This window comes from Dipodomys ordii, unplaced genomic scaffold, assembly GCF_000151885.1.
Source record: "Dipodomys ordii isolate 6190 unplaced genomic scaffold, Dord_2.0 Scaffold100, whole genome shotgun sequence".
NCBI lineage: Eukaryota > Metazoa > Chordata > Mammalia > Rodentia > Heteromyidae > Dipodomys > Dipodomys ordii.
In genome coordinates this window covers 3,188,774-3,210,380 of record NW_012267316.1, presented here as the reverse complement: position 1 = coordinate 3,210,380, position 21,607 = coordinate 3,188,774, and the positions used below count along the sequence as shown (strand labels likewise).

General features: G+C 40.4%; 1 protein-coding gene across 1 annotated transcript in view; it reads left to right on the top strand.

Annotated features, from left to right (window-relative positions):
- Positions 1-21,607, top strand: part of L3mbtl4 (l(3)mbt-like 4 (Drosophila)) — a 259,896-nt gene that overhangs the window by 115,647 nt on the left and 122,642 nt on the right. Inside the window, exon 11 of the mRNA XM_013027135.1 lies at positions 1,578-1,680. Within this exon, the coding sequence (XP_012882589.1) occupies positions 1,578-1,680 (103 nt within the window). The remainder of the gene's footprint in view (positions 1-1,577; positions 1,681-21,607) is intronic.

Genomic DNA, 21,607 nt, shown 5'->3' with positions numbered 1-21,607 from the left:
TTCTGCTTGTCTCAGACGTATACTAGTTATTGCAAATAAGGGAAACCATGGGACCTATGTTTCTTTGGGCCTGGCTTACTTCACTTAATATAATTTTTCCAAGTCTTTCCATTTCCTAACAAATGGGGCAATGCCATTCTTTCTGGTGGAGGCATAGAATTCCATTGTGTATATATACCACATGTTCTTGATCCATTCATCTACTGAGGGGCATCTGGGTTGGTTCCATAACCAATGGGTTTCAGGAAGAGGACATGAGATCAGTGACTTGCTAGTATGGCATTTGGATGATAACCTATGTGGGTGTGGAGCCAGCCTAGGTTGACTCCTAGAGATGAACAGAGTAGAATGTGGTGGCCTGGGTGCCAGAGTCTTCCCTGGGTTATTTGGGTGACAGAACAGCTGGGCAAGAGGGAACATGGTAGAGCCTGAGTCACAGCCTCGGAAGACTGGAGTGCAGTGGCCTGAAGAAAATAAAGTTTCTCCTGAAGAAGGCTACAGGGAGCATGCCTTCAGCCCAGAGCTGGCAGAAAGTAGAGTTGGAAGGAGGAAAAACAGATGAGGATGGAGAAACAGAGTTTGTTGAGCAGGATATAGAAGTCTGACTGCTGGAGAGGGATAAAGAGAGTGCTAAATTATCAGGAAATTAAGACCTAGAACAGCATGAGGGTTGAGGATGGAATATTCCTCAAGTTGGTGTTCTGTGTCAGTACTGGGCTTGGACCCAGGGCCTGGGCCCTCTCTCTTAGCTTTTTAAGTCAAGATGGGTGCTCTCTTACTTAAGTTACTGCTCTACTTCCAGATTTTATATTTGGTGGTTAATTGGACATAAAAATTTCAATGATTTTTCCTGCCCAGGCTGACTTCATGTCACAATCCTCAGCCTTCTAAGTAGCTAGAATTACAGAATTACCAGCAGTGCCTGGCTCTACACTGGTATTTAAAATAGTGTGTGTGTGTGTGTGTGTGTGTGTGTGTGTGTGTGTGTGTGTGTGTGGCTGAGGGTGGGGAAAGAGTAAGGAAAATCAGAATGGATGCTGGGGATTTAATTCTGATCAGATTTAGGGTAGACTGCCTCTTGGAATGGTCATATTTGGACTCTGGCCGGAAGTGGTTAGAGCTTAGTACAAGAGTGATGGTGAAATTAATGTCAGGTCTTCCTGTGCTTAGCTTGGCAGCCACGTGAGCCATCATGGTTAGAGCCTTGTGTGCTATGTTAAGAATACAGTGGCTGACCTGGTTGAGGAGGTTTTAGGTACCCAGGGTCTCCTCTCATCATATGTCGCTTCAGCCATTATTAATCTCCCAGAGAGATAAATGAGTTCTCATACTTAAAAAAATTGAATGTCTCTTCCTTTTCTTCTTCCTCTGGTACTAGGTGTGCTGTATTATTTATTATAGCACTGATCCTTTCTGCTAAGTAATTTTCTAAACACATCACAAGTAATCAGGAAGTGTTTTTGAGGTGACAGTTTGCTTTGAATTTGTAAAATCTCAACATCATTTGCATATTTTAGTCTCTCCAAGTTCTTCATTAATGAGGATGTTTTCAAGGTATGTTCTTTTACTTCCTGAAGGGGCAAATGATGTGAAAGTCCTTCCAGGTCAAGCTGTTTGTCCTACTCCTGGGTGCCGAGGAATAGGCCATATCCGAGGTCCACGTTATGCAGGACATCACAGGTAAAAACTTTCCTTACTTAAACTATTTCCAGGATAAATGAAAGCATGTGGCATCATAAATGAGTCTCTTGGACTGCTGCTTCATCATACTCCCTTACCTGTCACTGCTGCTCTGTTTAAGTCCCTGCTCCCTTCCTAACACTGACCTTGTAGTGATTTCTTGGATTTCGGGGTGATTTTCCAGAGCTTTAACATATTGTTGAATCTTTCATGGGCTCCTAACAAACAGATGCTCTCCTGTAAGTCTTGCTTTCTTGTTGAACATTCTAGAAACTCTTTTCTTCCTCTTCTGCCTTTCACCCAGCCTCTCACTTTGTTTTCTCCCTTTCGTATTCATTTGGAGAAGAAATAAAACTCGTGAAAGAATTGAAAGTAATTGTAAAGTTTCTAATTTTTGCTTTGAATGTTTGAGAATAATGTGGAGTAGATGGTGCTTATAGAGGAAAATTAGTACAAATGAGAATGTACTGTTTTTGTCTCTGTCAACTGGGAAAATGATGCACAGATGAATTATTTGCAGTTAATGGCTAGTAACAGAAGATAGAAATAAAAATTGGAAAGAATCAGTATTAAATTCACCAGAATACACAATTATACAAAACAAACATCATAGATAAGTGTGAAGAGAAAGGAGAGAGTCCTTGAACATGTGAAGCAAGAAAACACTTTCTTTTAAATGAAAGCAGACTGGACGTCCTCTCCCTACCAAGTGGTTGCACTTCCTGGAAATCAGAGTTTAAAACATTTCTGTAGGGATAAAAGCAAATGCTACTGTGAGACATAATGGCAAAAACCCAAAATAGTATGTGCTCAGATACATTAACACTGTAAAAAGTTTAGTGTAGTATCCATAAATATTAACTTAAAGGGCAGGTGCAGTGGTTCACACCTGTAATTCTAGCTCCTTGGGAGGCTGAGAATGGGAGAGGAGACCAGGGGAAATATACTTTGGGCAACCTCATGTCAATTGATGAAAAGCTGGGCATTGTAACACACCTCTGTCATAAATATCATCAGGCTGCTTTGGACAAGACATAAGACCCATTGGAAAAATAATGAAAGCCATAAAGACTGGGAGAGTGACTGACTCAAAAGGTAGAGTGCCTGCCAAGGCAAATACAAGGTACTGAGCTCAAACTCCACAAAAATAAATATTAAAGACATGCAGACATACCTTACTTGGCTACACAGACAGGTTTGTGGGCTCCTGGATTTTGACTGTGAGGTCCATGGGACAGTCTTAGGGAGTGAGGAGACAGGAATCATTGTCCTGCTCCCAGCCCTTCCAGATGCATGGAAAAGCCAGATACTTGGTCATGGTATTATTCAGCTTTAGACTTTGTTGTGCAGAAGGGTTCTCTAAAGGCAACAGCAAAGTGTTCCAAAGCTTAATGATTCCAGGATCTCGGATATGAAAAATGAAGAGTAGTAATTCCCTGCAATTGGCTTCTTTGAAGTAGAAATGATAACATTTTCAAAGTTAGATGGTGTTTGAGCTGGCAAGTCTGTGTAGAACTGAAAATCAGGAATTTCTAACATAAAGTAAATGATAAAGTCAAGCTCACCTGTGAAAGGATATGCAAACAGCTTTTATTAGTGTAAAAATAAAGTCAGGGGCCAAGTTTCCTGGCAGAGGTCATACTGGCCGTACATAGTCCTTGGAGAGTGGGGACCACAGGTAATGTAAGGCAGCTCTAGTAAGCATTGGGCATCTCTGCGCCTCCTTTCATTACTACTCATTGCCTTTTACCAACTTCTCCATAGCTAGAATGACAGACATGTCTCCAAACCCAGATTTGGGTTGAGATGAGGTCTTTTGTCCTGGCTGACCCTCCCACACTCTGTCTCCTGAGTAACTAGAGTTTTAGACATGAGCCACCACACCATCTGTCCTTCAGTAATTTCTTTGCTAAGGTCGATTGAGATATGCACATGCAGGCATGTGCACGCACGCACACACACACACACACACACACACACACACACACACACACATCATTATAGGTTTCCTTATATGTCAAAGAGTGCGAAAGAAAAAGATGAGAATCACCATATTCTCCTAAATCCTAGATCCAAGCCTAGATTTATTAGAATGACTTCTAGTTTGAGTTTCCTGCGCAGTCCCCCAAACAGTACTTTTTTCCTCTGGTCACTGATGCATACCTTTAGAAAGAAGCAGTATTCCAAGGGGCCTCTGCAAGTCTCCTGTCCAGAAGATTACTAGGAAATATTTGTATATTTAAAAGAAGTGGAAGGAGAGGAAGAAGAAAAGGTAAAAGAGGAGGAGGAAGAAGAAGAAACCAGAAATTCCCTCCGGTTTCAGCCCCTCCAGCTTCAATAAGGCTATATAAAACATTGCACTTGGTTTTTGCTTGCAAAGCATGTGGGAAAGCAGGATGCTAGTCGCAGACTTGCTCTGGGGGAAGGGCTATTTTCCAGCTTCTCGGTAAAACGTTCCCAGGCTCTGAAGTGCTTGCATGTAGTGAGAGCTGTCTCTCCATTTTATGTCAGGATTTTCAGTGCTCAGATGGAAAGACTGGAGTTTTAATAGGAAGTAAACAGTCTTTTAACGTAAGGTCTCACTTTGTACTGCTGACAAGACAGTGACATCCAGATACCTCTGAAGATATCTGACAATAATCTATCCCTTTAATAGATCAGGTGGAACCCTGCAGGGCCCTTGAAGATGAATTCCACACAAGTTTATTTTCATTTTCATTAAGATAGTCAAGGGGTTAACAATAATATTCCAGGCTGTTTGGAATTCATGTAGAATCTGCATAAACTATTATTTGAAAGAAATTGCATCAGTCCTTATCGGTATGAAAATAGGACTTTTGGCACCCAATTATCGCCTAATTTACATTTTATTTGAATGAATTTACATACTGAATAAAATGAAGTAGGTGTATTTGTTAACATAGAAATATTTAAACATGGCAGCACTAAGACTCAGGCTTTTGAGTCTTTGAGTATTCGTAGGAAGTTGTTTTTGTTAAATGAGTAGAACAATCTCAGGTAGACTTGATTGACCTCCAGATTAGAAAATACACAGAGACCATTTCTCTGGGAACTAATAGTTACATTCCTTATGGAGTCAGGTAGTATCACAGCATGAAGGGTGGTATGTGCTCTGTGAATAGACCTCACCTGGGATGACATAAAGAAGAGGGGCATCTGCTCCCCCACTAGTCAGGTGTCAGATGTATCTCAAAGCATTGTTGGTGCTCTTCACTCAACAGCATGACTCAGCCTCTAATTCTAGTTTTCCTGTCATCATCTTGTCAGCTCAAGAATAGAGACAGAAATTCCTCCAGATAGATGCTTGTGTTTGTGTGTGTGCTGGTACTGGTTCTTGAACTCATGGCCCTAGATGCTCTGTGTGAATACACACACATGTTCCAATTCATTCATTTCATCATTTGGCTGGCTATTTCTCCCATTTTTTGATCATTTTTTAAAATGTGACTTTATGACTTGTGTGTTTTATGAACTTGTTCCATTCTTTCTTGTTGACTGGGTATAAATTTACTTCTGAACATACAAAAGTCCATCTTCTGAAGGGAAGTGTACTCGGTTTGAAGTCAGGACCTCTTGCTTGCTTGACTGGAGCTCTGCCACTTGACCCATGCCTCCAGTTCCCAAAGATTATATTTTCATTGCACTAAATTAAGATGTTCAGAGATTCAGGTTTGAGTTCTTTGATCCAGTGATAAACTTAAGTACAGTTATAACTGTTTTTGCATGTGTCTTGGTGATGTATGCATTTTAATAAGAGAATGGGAAAAATTGTTTTGCTTTGGGGAAAATTTATTGGGTTTTATATTGCCTAATTGTCAAATTAGAAGTACTATTAGGCATATTTATTCTGGTTTAGCTTAGTTTGTAGTTTTTAGTCTTAATCATGTCACTCCCCTTCCCATGTTCTGGCTTAGTGTATTTAAGCTAGAGCTATCAAAAGTAGATATGTTAAAGTCTTGTTACATCATTTTGTTCCTACTTATATATTCTGCACATATTTTTTATTAATGAAATACCATACTAGTTAGTGAACAGAGATGTCTACTTGTTGTAGTCTCATTTTGCAATTTATTTCTACCGCAAAGAGTCCCTATTTGTTGTTTGGAACTAAACAATATTATAACAGTAGACAGCAAGGAGTTTCCTTGAATTGTTCATGCATTGTGGTGAGATGTAAGGAAGGACTTCCATGATAGTCTTTGAAGAAAGTAGCTGCTGAGCTCCTGGGTGTCTTATTCAGGTGCTCTTACTTTATGCTTAATGGTTTGATTTATTTCACTCATCGTCCTTTTCCCTTTGGGGTCGTGACCTCTCATCTTTATGTCCTGTCATCCTCAGGGGTAACTTTTCCTCTGCAAGGAATATATTTTCTTGCTCTGCCCTCCCCTTAGGGTTGGTTTTTAACAACACACCTGATTTCATCGGAGGGAGGCCTGGAAGAGAGGCCTCTTCCATCAGGCCTCAGACTCAGCCTCTGCTCCAGACAGCCTCTCACCTCTCAGCTCTTCTAGCTGCATCCACACATTCAATGGTCCATTATTCAGCCTAGTACCCCAAGGAGCCCTCGGTCCTCTACCTCCTCCTGCCTGAAATGAGTTCTCACAGAAACTACACAGCTTTCTTCCCGCCTTGGCCCTTGGCCAGAAACTGCATTTGCTTCCTTTCTTTATACCACCAATAGAAGCTAGAGTCTGGGCCTCCTAGATCCCAAGATTTTTTTTTTTTAGTTTTTCTGGCTTTGAGGGGAAAAGATTTGTGGGAAGTAGGCTTTTTATTCCATAACGGAACTATCTTTTCTATATCTTTGTCATAAATGTATTTGTGGGAAGAATTCCATTTGGAATCCCTTTTCTCTTGAAGGTACTGTTTCATGCTGTGTTTAATTGTTGAGAAGTCAGCCGTCACTCAAATTCTGTGCACCAGAAGACATGCATTTCATGGAGATGACCCTTTCCCCCTGTCATTCAGAAATAGCTTCTTCCCTTACTTATTTCAGTCTAGAAGCTCACAAATTTCATTCTAAGGCAATTTTCTCACAATGATACATTAATAATAATCTTTTCGATTTGCTTTGCTTGTGTGGACTGACACTTGGAATTGGCTCTCTTAGCTTTAAACTCCTTGTCATCTCTTCTGGAATATTTTCTCAAGTTGGTCTTCTAATCCTTCAAGGGACGTTTTTAATCATACTACAGGGTTCATTTTTTTCAGCTGCAGAGAGCACAGCCTTGTTCTCTGATTTTCTTTTTATTGCAACTGTGGTAATTTGATAGATTGGATACCTTCCTTCCCCTCCCTGGTAATGTTTGACTTTACTGTTGTTCCTACATTTCCTTTTCCTCATAATCTTTGATTTAGTTTTTCTAGACCAGTTGGCTTCCTTTCCACCATATTGAAAGGCATTTCTCAGATACTAGAGTCTTTCTCTTAGTACATCTTGAGAGTGAAGGTCTCAAAAGCTGATGCAGTGACAGGTCCTCAATGGGAAACATGGGTGGAGGCATTTATTAGACACAGGATGTGTGTGCACATGCGCGCACACGTGTGCGCACACACATTATCATCATCATCCAGAGGTCTTGCCTTTTAAAAGTTACTTCCCAAAAAGGATGCTTCCAGATATCTAGTGTGTTTACATGGTCTTCTACAAACTCTTAGCTCTGAGTATATCCATTTTCTATCTTGCCAAATGTATTGACCTCTCTCATTGGCTAGCACCTTTTCTTTGTATGTTGCCTTTATATAGCTACATCCTATTATTCAGTCACTATTTTAATGGAAAAAAGAAGTCACTGTAGAGGAAATAGGAGAAGTTGCGTTTTCTACTCTGCCATGTTGTCACAACTTTTTTTTTAACATCTTTTCCTCAAGTTATAATTCAACTGTGGTTCAGCTTCTGGTTTCATTACTAACACTCTATGGTTCTTCTTTTTTTAAAAAATAAGTTTTTTATTGTGAAAATACTGTACAGAGGGGTTACAATCACATAAGCAAGGTAATGAGTACATTACTTATCAAGCATTGTTGCCTCCTCCTTTGTTTTTCCCCTACCATCCCTTCCTTCCCATCTCCACAATCTATGGTTCTTCTTCATTGGTACAACAGCTCCTTCTTCAGAGAGAAAGAAAGCAAAGGTTCTCATAAAGTAACGTTGTGTAGTTTGGCTCTGTACGTTTTATGAATTGCTAACTGGAACAAAGAGAATTGCTTGCTGCTTACAAAGATATCTCCAAGGCATGACTTTGAGTTTATACTAACAGAACTTCTTAGTTTATTGTCATCTCAGTCACAATGTGTGTGTGTGTGTGTGTGTGTGTGTGTGTGTGTGTGTGTGCGTGTGTGCCTGATTTGGGGTTTGAACTCAGGGCCTGGGCACTGTCCCTTCGCTTTGTTGCTCAAGGCTGGGACTCTACCACTTTGAGCTACAGCTCCACTTCCTTAGTATCTAGGATTCTAAGCATGAGCCAAGAGGGTCCAGTGACATTTCATAACTCTGAGTGCCTTGATGACATGTGGTCCAGTTTCTCTAGTTCCCTCTAACTGGCCAGTTGTGGTCTTTGACATGGATTACCCCACAGAGAAGTGAACTGGGTAGACATTTTGCAAAGAACTTGCAGACATAGTTTTACTTTGATAAGTAAAAGGCAAAGGAGTATCTGACTTTAAAGACAATTTTAATTCTTAAAATGACATGATTAATGACCCAATTAATTTAGTAAAACAGTAGATAACATAACAAAAGATCAGTCACGGGTCTTCTCATCACTTCAGTTCGGTTCTATGGCAATTCTTAAAGGTTAATGTATAAGACTTGGCTTTGTGGATCTGGAGAATAAGTGTGAGAGATGTTAGTTTTTTGAAAGTCTTTTAAAATGAGAATTGTATATAAAATGTTTCATTTTACAGTAACTAGAGCATTGTTTCTAAAGATACTATACCCCTTGATAATTTGTAAGGACTTTATTAAGTACAGCACTTAAAATTACATGAATTGCCAAAGATTTAAAAATTATTCTTTAGTTTTGATGAAAGCAGACCTGACTCTGGTTTAAAACAGCAGCACAAAAATCAAAGAGGAAGTCAAAATACTGATTTCTGGTCATCTAAAATCACCTTGAAAAAGCCAAAGCAAAGTATAATGTAGATAAAGAACATCTCTTCTCCCACAATCAAAAAATAGTAACAATGTAGTTTATTTTAAAAGTGACACAATTTTATCAGCAGACTAGCTGATAATTTGGTTATCCAAATTAAAAACTTAAAAGAGAAGCATTAAAAATGACAATTATATGCCTGAAATTTCTTGCACTTTCTCTCTTTATATAATATTGTGTCATATATATATATATGCATATATATACAAACATATATATGAAGGTGTATATATACATATATACCCACTTACATATTTATATTCACATATGAGTATAATCAGACTAGATATACACATTTTGCACTTTTTTATTAATTTATCTTTTACCTTTAAATTGTTCTATGAAGGGGTTGCAATTAAGCATGTCAATTTATGTGTACATGTAGTGTCACCTCTTCCATTATCCTTCTATGTCCCCAAATATCCCAACCTCACCAGTCCCCTCAGATTACCTGGCTTCCTTTTAACTTAAGTACATGGACAATTATGCCTGTAAATTTCCCCCTCCTTCCTCTCTTCATTTGTCTGCCCTCCTCCCCTCACCCACCACTCCACTTTCTTGTCTTCATGTTGATAATTCTTCAGAAACATTTATTATGTATTATAGTTTGTGCCTTGCCATTTCTAGACCCCTCTACCTTTTAAAAATTAATTTCCTTTATTGTTATTATGGAGGTGCTATACAGAAGGATTACAATTACAGGAGTCAGGAAATAAGTGCATTTCCTTTCGAACAGTGTATTCTGTTCCTTCATTTTCTTCCACTTCCTCCCTCCTGTCTGTACCCACAAGTTGTATAGTCCACTTTCATCAATGTACAGTGAACTCCACTGCTGCACTTTTTCACCCTTTTACCCTGGAGTTTTATGCCATCTCCCCCTGCTCCCTCCTGATGAATATACCATGCATAAGGTAAAGAAGACAGAATCATCAAAAAAAATGAAAAAGTCTTTTGTTTCCACATCTTGGAGTTTGTTTCAGTAAGTATATTATTTTATATAAATAGGAAGAGGCACTTAGGTGTTGCACCTTTTTGTTTCTCTCTTAAGGGTATCCTCTTTTGGTCTCACTATATGTGAGTACCTAGCATTGTATATAATTTGTCATATCCCAGTGCATTTTCAACCTAACTTCCACATATCACAGCAACCATGCACCGTTTGTCTCTCTGAGCCTGGCTTAACTCACTTAACATGATTTGTTCTAGTTCCATCTATTTTCCTCCTTCCTTTCCTTCTTATCTTCCTACTGTCCTTTCTTCCTTCCTCTTTCCTTCCTCTCTTCTTTCCATCCTTCACTTTCTCATCTAATGCATATTTTGGTCATAAATTATAGTTTAGAAGGAAGAAACATTTTAGCAGTTATTCGAATGTTTTCTAACACTCCCAAATATTTTGCTTAATTTCAAAACTCTTATAACACTAATCATTGGCTTTCATTTTGGGGAGAGAAGAAATACTAAATATTTTCTTGTTTTCCTAACTCAGTATACTCAGTGGTGTTAATTGAATCTGATTTATATAACTTCTTTCTTTTCATGTTTGCAGTAGAGATCAGTGTTTGGAAATGAAAAAGGGAGGGGATCAAACAATTTTGCTGTCATATTTAAGATGTCTGAAACTTATTTCTGTTTTACTAATTTCAGTGGTCTCCAATCCTGTTACCCACAATTGCCTCTTTATTTCTTGATTCAACGCCTTTTGTTCCTTCTTCTAAGATGCATTTTCTTCTAGGTTCACTTTAATTTGTCTGTGGCACTTGAATATCTTATTTTCAACCTTTGCATATTGGAACACACATTTCATCTGTGGAATGAATTTGACAGGAGATAGGCGTTAAGCCCAGATATTTTCCTCCCAGAATTCTGCCTGTGTTGTCTCCCTCAGCTTTAAGCTCTTACTGTGCCAGGAGCCAAGTGCATTTTCAGTTGACTAATGCATGTGTGAGTACACATGCATGCTTGTGTACACATGCATGTACAAAAAAAGTGATTCTACAATGTCAATTTCTCTTCTTTAATTCTACCTGTAGTACACTTTCCTCACAGTTTTTAGGTCCAATTCCTTCTTTTTATCACATCACGTTTTCCCTAAGTACTTTGTAATCATTCTCTATCAGTTCTGGTTGCATCCCTATCGCCAGCATTTCTATCAAGTGCCTTGGCTGCCTTGTAGCTGTTTTACACATCTCTTCTGTTTCCCCCCATCATTCTCAGATCCTCGTCCTCTGCTGTGAGCACTGGGGAAATCACTGGTGTTTGTGATTGCATCACACCTCCTCACAAGCTCTCCTGGCCTCTGTCTCTTAACCATCCCCATCACCCCTTCCCTCCCCAGCCTCGGGCAGCTCTGCTGCACACAGCTTGTTAGGGAGGCATTTCAGAGGCAAGCAGAGTTATTGACCTCAAAGGAACTCACACCTTAGCTGATCGTAACACATTAATATTCCTGGAGTAAAAAATATCATTTCTCTGTTTTTTTTAGAATATATATATAAAGTTGTATCGAGGGGTTACAGTTACATGAGTAGGGTAATGAGTACATTTCATAGCTAGTATTGTTACCTCCTCCTTTGTTTTCCCCCTACCATCCCTTCCTTCCCCACCTCCCCAACTCCTCCCGCCCCCCCACCTCGATATTGTAAAGTTCGTTTTCAACATAGTGTCCTGTACATCTTGTTGTCACAATGGGTTGGCCTGCATCCCCAGTTAAGTGTTCCCCAATATCCCTTCCCCTCCCCAAATTACAAAAATGTATATACAAGGTACAGAACATAGGGATCTAATCCAGTGAGATTATGCTGTGGGGGAAGAACATACAAAAGAAAGAAAAGAATCACATAGTGCATTGTAAGTGCATTAAAAACACTAGCAAGAGAGAAAAAACTGCTTGTATCCCTGTCTTGGGGAACATTTTGCTTAACAGTATCTCATTTGGTCATATGTACATAGCCTTCGACCTTCTCTGCTTGTCCTAGACATGTACTAGTCATTGCAAACAAGGGAAACTATGGGACCTATGTTTCTTTGGGCCTGGCTTACTTCACTTAATATAATTTTTTCCAAGTCTTTCCCTTTCTTAACAAATGAGGTGATGTCATTCTTTCTGGCAGAGGCATAGAGTTCCAGTGTGGTGTGTGTGTGTGTGTGTATCACATTTTCTTGATCCATTCATCTACTGAGGGGCATCTGGGTTGGTAAATAATCTTTGCTATGGTAAATAATGCTGCAATAAACATGGTTGTTCTGGTATCTTTGGTATGACCTTGTTTGCAATCGTTGGGTAAATGCCCAAAAGTGGGATTGCAGGGTCATAAGGGAGCTCTATGTGGAGTCTTTTGAGGAACCTCCATACTGCTTTCCAAAGTGGTTGAACAAGTTTACACTCCCACCAACAATGCAGTAGGGTTCCCTTTTGACCACATCCCCTCCAGCATCTGTTGTTACTAGATTTCTTGATTATAGCCATTCTAACTGGGGTGAGGTGGAATCTCACCGTTGCCTTAATTTGCATTTCTTTATTGTTTTCAAAAGAAAAAAAATCACATTGGTTGAGCTCCTCAGCAAGAGCAATTGAATAATAATGTTGAACAGTTAATAGTTGACATCAATTGTGTATGGGTCTTGATTTTTTCACCCCTAAGCAAGATAGTTGGACTAGGAAATTCTCCACCTATCCATGGGGGATAGAGTTGAAGATTCCCCTACCTCCCCACCCCCACCGCCACCAGATGCCTGTATCCGTGATAGAACCAACTCCTCCAGAAATGTGGCAGCAGCTTCTCCATCAGCACATATATTTTTATTTGGGCTTGAACTCAGGGTCGTGGAACTGTCCCTGAGTTCTTTCTCTCAAGGCTAACACACTACCACATTCAGCCACAGTGCCAATTCAATTTTCTGGTGGTTAATTGGAGATGAGTCTCACAGATTTTTGTGCCTGGGCTGACTTTAAACTGTGATCCTAAGATCTCAACCTCCTGAATAGCTAGGATTACAAGCATGAGCCACCAGTGTCCAGCTAGGTTTGTATTTCTTAGTCCAAACTTGTTGCAAATTTGTATAACTATCCTTTATCTATTGGTATCTGTTATTTCTGGAGTCCTTTGCTAATGTCTTCACACATGTGTGCTCCCTACCTCTGGCTGGGCGAGCAGCTATCAAGAAGACAAGAAAAGTTTCTCACTTGTGACAAATCTAGTACAAAATGATCTCCAAGTTTCCTATGCATTTTTCTAGCTTAGTTCAAATACACACACACATACACACACACACACACACACACACGTAGTTGAATTTGTCAATACAGTTGTAGTTGTTTTCATAATTTGTTATAGAAAATAAAGAACCAACTTGAATGCCTAATTCTACTTCAATATGTAGACCTGTTAAAGCACTCGTTGTAAAACATGAAATATCAATAAGACAATTTCAAATCAGAAATCTGAAACCAAAGCTTTAGTTATGAAACATTAATCTAGGTATGGTGATTTTAATTATCCCTTTGTCTTGATTATTCTCATTTTGAGGATATAATAATTGTAGCATCGTACTTCAATTTCAGTGATTACATTTCGAGATTGCATATGTCAAATTTAATATTCATTTCCCTGTCATTATATGAAACCAGATGGAAGAGGGACCTTGCCTATTTATGAAAACTAGCTAGTATTACTTAATTTTTCCAAGCCCTTCCAATGATAACAGTGAACAAGGTGGAGGGTAGTTTAGGATTATATTACCTGAACAACAAGAGAGAAATGATTCAAAGAAAGTAATGTGCTATATGCCTGCAAATGACCTCGCTGCTGACTGAAACAGACACAATGGCATTGACCTTGGTTGTAATAATATGTGAAGGGCCCAAGCCTGAGTAGACAGAAGATAATTCTGCATATAACAAATTGAGCTCTGAACTTGAGGGTCTTTTATAGAATGCTGTACATTGATTATATGTTAAAACTCAAAATGACTTTAAAAATAGGGCAAGTCTATGCCTAATGATATGCCCCCAAAGACATGTGTGCATCAGTTCATCAAAAGATGTGACAAAATGTAGGGAGTAGCCAGAACACAGAATCCCTTATGTGTGTGCACTCAGATGCCACCAACAGTGGATGGACGAGCGGAGCAGGCTTGCAGCAGGTGGTGCACGGCACCCAGAGGGAGAAGACTTGCTATACAATGCATCGTCAAAGCTCCTATCATTGTGCTGACTGAAAGGAAACAATTCTAAATAACAAATCTGAATCCCTCCATCAATATGCGGACAAAACTAACTAGTCATCAAAATTACTAAGATTTAGCACAATGGTTATCCGTGGGGATCATGGGTAGGAGAGAGTCATGGAGGGGCTTTAGGGGCTCATATTCTCCCTGTTGACCTGGTGCTTGTTAGAAGAGTTTGCTTAGCTTCCAAAACCAAAGCATAATCTCTGCTTTCTGTAGATGAGGACTACCTATTTCAACAACAACAAAAGTGTACGATGATTAAATTACCTCAAGAACACCAGGGTAGCCATCCTAGTTGCTCGCAGATTTCTGCAACCTAACTTACGTACAACAGTCTGCTGTGTGGGTAATCAGTGGCCAGGCAATACTGGAGCATCTCATTCTGACATAGTGATGGCAATCCAAGACCATCCAGAGGGAAGCCATTAGTGAGCAGGTCCCAGGCCCTGGGCTTGCTGACCCAGTCAGGAGAGGGGTAGTTGGCTTCAGGGCTTCCCTCGTGAGAACTATTGTGGCACCATTTAGAGAGCGTGAAATGCAACCGAGCTATTCTGAGCCCTCATTAGAGTTGTAGAGCCCACAGCACTCAGATTTAATCTCCATTGCATGTCTCTTGTTGTGGATTAAAAGTGAGCCTAGAGAATGGATGAAAGCATTGAAATTTCAGAGTTAGGAAATAGGAGACCTTGCTTTCCTGCTTTGGGTTCTGGAGATTTTTCTGCGCCACTGTTGCCTTATTTCTGCTTCCTGTATACTTAGCTTTGAGTGGAATACGGAGAAGATTTTTCAGTCCTATCGAGAAAAACTCTATCCTTATTTCAGAATTAAGCCCCAGACACAAATGCCTCCCACACACAAGAGAGAGAGAGAGGCCTGGAGTCTTCTGGAAAATGCTGTTCCATGGGGCCAGGTCTGTGTGCTATTTAAACTAGATTATAAAACAGATTTTTAAAAAAATCTTAGGAAGGAGAAGATGGCATAGATCACTGTTTTGAGTCTTTCCTGAATAGCAATCCTTACATTGTCAAGCCTAACACCCTGCCTCTTTCTCTCAATCCCTCTGCCCACTCGTTTATCTAAGAATTCTCTGCTGCTAATTCACAAATACAGAGAAAGTCCTTTCAAGAGGACTGAGAACTCTGTTGTGCCAAGTGGAAGTCTGCCACTGCATCCTGGGCACTGGGAGAGTCTGAGTTGGAATGTGTCTTGCAAAGGAGGTTCCTGGACTGTGTGGGTAACACACCGACTGCTGCTCTCATAAGGCAGGCCTGGATAAATTCAGATGCCCATGCAGCTTGGTGTAGACCCTTGTGCTGAAAGCTAGAAGTGCTGTTCTTCCATAATGCACACAAACAAATTGCTTGCCTCCCTCCAAAAAGAAAAAGAACAAAGCACTTAATGTTAATTTATTCTGTCACTTCTGGTGTTCTAACATATATTTAACTGAAAGGTCACACAAGTACTCGGTCAATGAGATTTTCATGTTGCATTTTAATGGTTGCCTCTAAATTGTATTGTTCCCTTTATACTTAAGAAAAAAACTAGAATTTTATGACGTAAAAAAGGTTAAAAAATTTACATTAAATGCAATTGCTTTATCTCCCATGAAATGATTACTGAAATCTTCTGCCGACATAGTGTTGCTTTCCTTCTCTCAGTTTTTTGTCCTTTCACTGAGCAACATACTCTGATCCTCTTTATGTAGCCAGTGGTTTCTGGGTGTGAGTTCTGTCTCTGTTTCTAGAAACTTCCATGCAGGGTTGGGGGAGGGAGCGGCATGGTGCTTAGAAAGCTAAGTAAATGCTGGAAAGGTGGGGCTGGGGAGTACCATGTGGTCCTTTAGAGGCTCTGGAATCACTTGTGGGGGTTTCAGGAATGTGTGCCAGAAACTGGACACCTTCTAGAAGTCCTAAAGGATTCATGACAGTTGAAGTGTTTGAAGGAAGATTGCATCAAAAGAGAGTAGCTGAGACAGAGCCAACAACTCTGTGTGTGTGTGTGTGTGTGTGTGTGTGTGTGTGTGTGTGTGTGTTCCAGTATGTGCACGCATGCATGTGTGTGTGCCAAGTGTGAGACCGTTTGACATTTCAGATGTCTGCAGCTTGGAAAGGAAGAGAAGAATGGCAGATGGGGCCCTCATGTGATAGCAATGACTCTTCCTGCAGGCCTATAGTATCTGAACTCAGAGGCAGAGCAAGGCTGACTCGTTCAGCACTTACACCATGTGCTTCTCAAATGGCCATGCTGGCAACTCTCCTGCAGGATGTGTCCCTGTGGTAACCGAGGGCTCTCTCTGCCCTTCCCCATTAGGAGTCCTTTCTATGAATTTATTCAGCACTCTCTGCCATTGTGGCCTTTTTTGTTAATCAGCTGAGAATAGGCTTTTATAACCCTTCAGATATTGAGCAGATATCTGGTGGATGCCAACATTTGGCCAGATGATACTTCATTTAATTGGCACAGACAAACTTTTGCAGTGCATACTGTCTCCATTCTGCAGATGAGGAGGCGGGTTCAGGAGGAGCAGCTTGCTTATCGGTGTGCTTCACTCCCAGCCAGCAGTGGTGATGGGCTGAGTCTACCATGACTGTCACCTCACCACACTGTGATATGCGCTTTCCTCCCTAGCTGTTAAACTGAGAGTGTTAATGGTTGGGAACTGCTCATGCCGTTCCCTGTTGGCACCTTCCCTCCTTCCTCAGCATCTCTGGAAGTCTGTTGGCTCTCTCTGTAGGAACACTTGCTGGAATGTCTGTTCCTTCCAATAAGAGCTCTGCTGCCTCTTTGTTCTCTTCCCCAGGCAGATCTCAGCAACGACTTTGCTGAAAAAGTCATCACCATTCCAGCAAGCTCTTTCCCGCTTTTCTTTCTGCAGCCCTCCCCACATTACTGAGCTATTCAGTCCTTCTGTGGACCCTCAGTTTCTTCCATTCCATGAGATCTCCTACATAAGATCTACACCTCACTTAGGATATTTACACAAAGGAAAAGTATACAGCAGTGAAAATGAGCTCTACCTCATATAACAGGCACAGATATTACAGCTATCATGGTGTATGAAAAAGCAATACAAATAATGCATAAAGGTGTGATGCAACTGACAAGAAGTTCTCATTCTGGCAAAACTGAGCAGCATTGTCTAGGAATACGTGCGTAGACAGTAAAAGGGAAAAGGAAAGGAAAGTTACAACTGAGAGTAAGTGCCTGGAGTGGCTAGAGCAATCTAGAGGCTCTCACAAGCCTGGCGGTGTTTTGTTTCTTGACCATCATGGCGGTTATGCAGTTGGTAGCTTCACAATTTATGTTTTAGCATATGCATAGGATGCCTGTTTTTATGTGGGATGTATGTAACAATCACAACAAACCTACACAGGACCCACATGGCTTATATTTAACAAACACACAGATTTTTTTTCTAATTCTATCCCTCTATAATATTTCTAAGTCATTCCCAATCTTCGCTCACAGAGGTCTAGAGAGGTCATTTTCCAGCCTGTGCCCTGTCACAGCACTCACCAGGTTACTTAGTCCCTCCTTGTCACTAAGGCCTGTGGACATTTAAAAATCTTGATTTATCTTGATTTTTCTGCATGTCTTGGGTCACTTCAGGGCTCTCCCTGGCTATGAATACATCTGAATGTCTCACTGCCCCGCATTAAGCACCTCTCCATAGCTCCCCTGTCCTCCTAAAAACATGGAGAGTGCAATGCCCATGTGCACTGTAGCTACATACAGATTCTGGGATATGTTGCTCTCATTCTTGCTGGGTGTCTGAGCATACACCCTGCTGCTGGAGAGTCCCCCGCTGGTCCTGTCCCATGCACTGGTTTTGTCCCCCACATACTTTACAGGCATATCCCCATTACAGAACAAATCCCACATCATTGCTTAGATTTCCCAGGTCTGTGTTAGGGAGTCTCCTCTGTGCTCCAAACTTGTGTGACCATTCCCAGCATAGCTGCAAGGAATCCGTTAACTTGTCTTTCCCCTGCACTGCAGAATTCTCTGTAACTCCACAAGGGTCTCTGGGCATATTCAGCAAGGCATTATGCATTATCTCATTGGTATTATTTACTATTCTAGAAGCACTAGTTGAAAGCTTGCACGATGCCTTTCATGGCACTATGAAAGAAGCTACAAGCAACTGTTAAGGGGAATGCTTATATAATAATGTTGACGATCCAGTGTAAATATACAAATGCAGGTGACTCAATTCAAATTGAAAGTACAGCCGAATGTAGTTAGTTTCAATCTTCAATGGGGAAATCAAGGGGAACTGATTACAGGAAGCTTATTAGAGAAAGAAATGTTCACATGGTCATGTGAGTGGACTCAACCAAATGTACTCTCTGAGGAAGGCAGCCAGAGAAGATAAGTCTTGGTAAGAAAAGGTATGGCTGCTCCTGCGAAGAGGTCATACCCAAGCACGGGGGCCTCCTCTCACTCTTCCTTGCTGTATTCGTCCTATCTGAAATGCCCACTTTACTTATTACCATCTTTCTGACATTTGCTATGCATATCCGTGTATATTCATAGTATCTGAGTATGTAGTTCTCTTCAGTAGCCCAGAGCCTAGAACACTTGGTGGCACATAGAAGCCTCTCAGTATTTGGGGAAGAGAGGAGAGAGAGGAAAGTAATTCTCAGTAAATTCTTGCTCTTGATCTGTAGGTAGGTTGACTCTGGCTATTATATGGGTGGTGGCAATGCATTCTATACTTTGCTTACGTGTACCTTGGCCCAACAAACAACACCCTTTTTATATTTACTGTTACTAGGTTTTAAATATTTTGCTTTTGAAAAAATAATCATAATCCTAAACTCAAGTGGTAATTAAGCTATTCACTATCAGGAGATTTCAGAGAGGCAAAAACTTAGGCGTGGAGCAGGGAAAGGCCAGGATGTAGTGGTTTGGAAGCAGGTGAGTCAGTGGGATTCTGTTTCTCTCCTTATTGTTCCCTTTTTATAAAATAAATAAGAATAATGCATATAGGCTTCCAAGGAGCCTATAACAGGCACAATCAAATTGTTCTTTGCGGTATTTGTAGTTGATCAGTGTAGCCTTAGACAAATACAAGTTGCTAGTTTATGTGTGTGTTTGTGCTTGCACTAGCACTTGCACTCAGGGTCTTTGCACTTTCATTTGGCTTCTAAACTCTTAAGTGGTGATCTGCCACTTGAGCCACATCTCTACTTCTCTTTTTTTCTAGTTAATTGGAGATAAGAATGTGTGGATTTATCTGCCTGGGCTGGCTTTCAGCCATAATCCTCATCCCTCAGCCTCCTAAATAGCTAGGATTACAGGCTTGAGCCACCAGCACCCAACTGCCTTACTTTTTTCTTTTCTTTCTTTCTTTCTTTCTTTCTTTCTTTCTTTTGGTCATGGGGCTTGAACTCAGGGTTTGGGCACCGTCCCTGAGCTCTTTTGCTCAAGGATAGCACTCTACCACTTTGAGTCACTGCTCCACTTCTAGTTTTCTGGCGGTTAATCAGAGATGAGTCTCACGGACTTTCCTGCCCAGGCTGGCTTTGGATCATGAGCCTCAGCTTTCAGCATCCTGAGTAGATAGGATTACAGGCATGAGCCACCAGCGCCTGGCTGACTAGCTTACTTTTTTTTTCTTTTCCTTTTTTTTTCAACGTTTCTTCCCCACACATCCCTCTGTCATAGTTTTACTTTAATGTGACAAAACTTAATAGGTTTGGATTATACAATCTAGCATTTTAAGACTGTTCTGAATATGCTTTGTTTCTAAGACACTATTGTCTCTTCTCACATTCTATAAACAGACAAAGCAATTCTTACTCCCATGAACGATTATTTGAGACTCTAATATTCATCAGACAATACTCCAATGTACACAAAACATGAGAAAATATCTTTTATTTCTCCCAAGACTCCTGTCCATTTTCTTGGTTTCTGTTATCAGTATGTTCAGTTCCATAAAGTATGGTCCCGTACATCTACCATTCCTGATATTGCTTTTGGGGAACATTGAATGAAAGCTGCAGTATACAAATTAAATTAAATATGAAAAACAGATGATTTGGGTTCTGCTCTACTAATGTGCTGGGGAGTTAACCAAGCACAGCTCATTAACACTAATGGAAAAATCCATCACATAACATGTGCATTTCCAGTCATCACCGTGGCAGTCTCCCCCCCTAATTTGCTATATAACTTGGTTACTTCTAAATGCAATAAGGTTCGAAACGGAGTGATTCTATCGATCATGCATCTTAAAGATTGCTTCTCATTAATTTAAATTTAAATTTCATTGAGAAGAGACACTCTCAAAAAACCCCAACCATTTCTTTTTCCATAAATATATCAATGATATCCAGTACACTGTTTATCCTCCAGCGTCTGAATGAGGAGTACTGCTCATCTGCAAAATGGATTGAATCTAACTTATATTTTTATTAAGTTGTAAGTAGTGCTCAAAACTTAGCATGGTGGAGACTCATTATCTTGGTGTGGTTGATTCTGAAATCTGTACAGAATAGAGACTTGAAAGTTGGGGATATCTCTTGCTTGTCAAGAGAAAATGTCACACCATGGATCTATTCCTGGAGAGTAAAGCTGAGATGTAAAACATGGGCTGGAAGTGTCCCCTGTGCAACCAGAAAAGGTTCATTTTGTGATGATTATTTATTTTCCTGATGATTATTTACTTTCCTGATGCAGGAGGTGGTATACTAACTGAGAAGGAAGAGACATACAATGGAAATGACTGCCACAGACAAAGGAGAGCCCCAGTTATCAAGGAATGAAAAATTAAGATCAGTCTCCTTTGAAAAAGAGATCAGGAAATAGAGGTTTTTACACCAGAGCTGGGAACAGGGCTGTCTTGGCAGGCTCTGGAGGTCATCAGTTCAGTTACATACTGGTGAAGGTGTGCAATTTGCAATCATCAGGAAGGTCAGGGCTTACAGCATTGCAACTAGTTAATTGTCCACTTTCTCCTAATTAAAAATGTATTCAGGAAAGACATACTGGGTAACTTCATTCACATGTGGAATCTAAGAAAGTTGAACCGAGAGAGAGCAGAATAATATTTGCCCGGGAAGGTGTAGGGGAGAGAGATGGAGAATTATTGGCCAAGGTGGATTAAATTCCAGGTACCAAATACGTTCAAGAGACCTATAGTACAACATGGTGACGATAATTAATAGCTATGTATTTTATTTGTGAAAATATGTCAAAATATCCTGTTGTTGTCTTCAACAAAGATGTTGTTTCTTCGTGTCCTGGGTGTGGTGGCTCACGCCTGTAATTGTAGGTAGTCAGGAGGCTAGGATGTGAGTATAACAGTTTGAAGCCAACTTGGGCAAGAAAGTCCATGAAACCTATCTCCAATTAATCATCAAAAAGCCAGAAGCAGAACTCTGGCTCAAATGATAGAGCACCAGCCCTGAGCAAGAAAGCTAAGGAACAGTGCCTAGGTCTTGAGTTCAAGTCCCAGTACTGGCACAAAAAGAAAAAAAAATAGAAAAAGCATGTTCAAGGACTCAAAAGACATG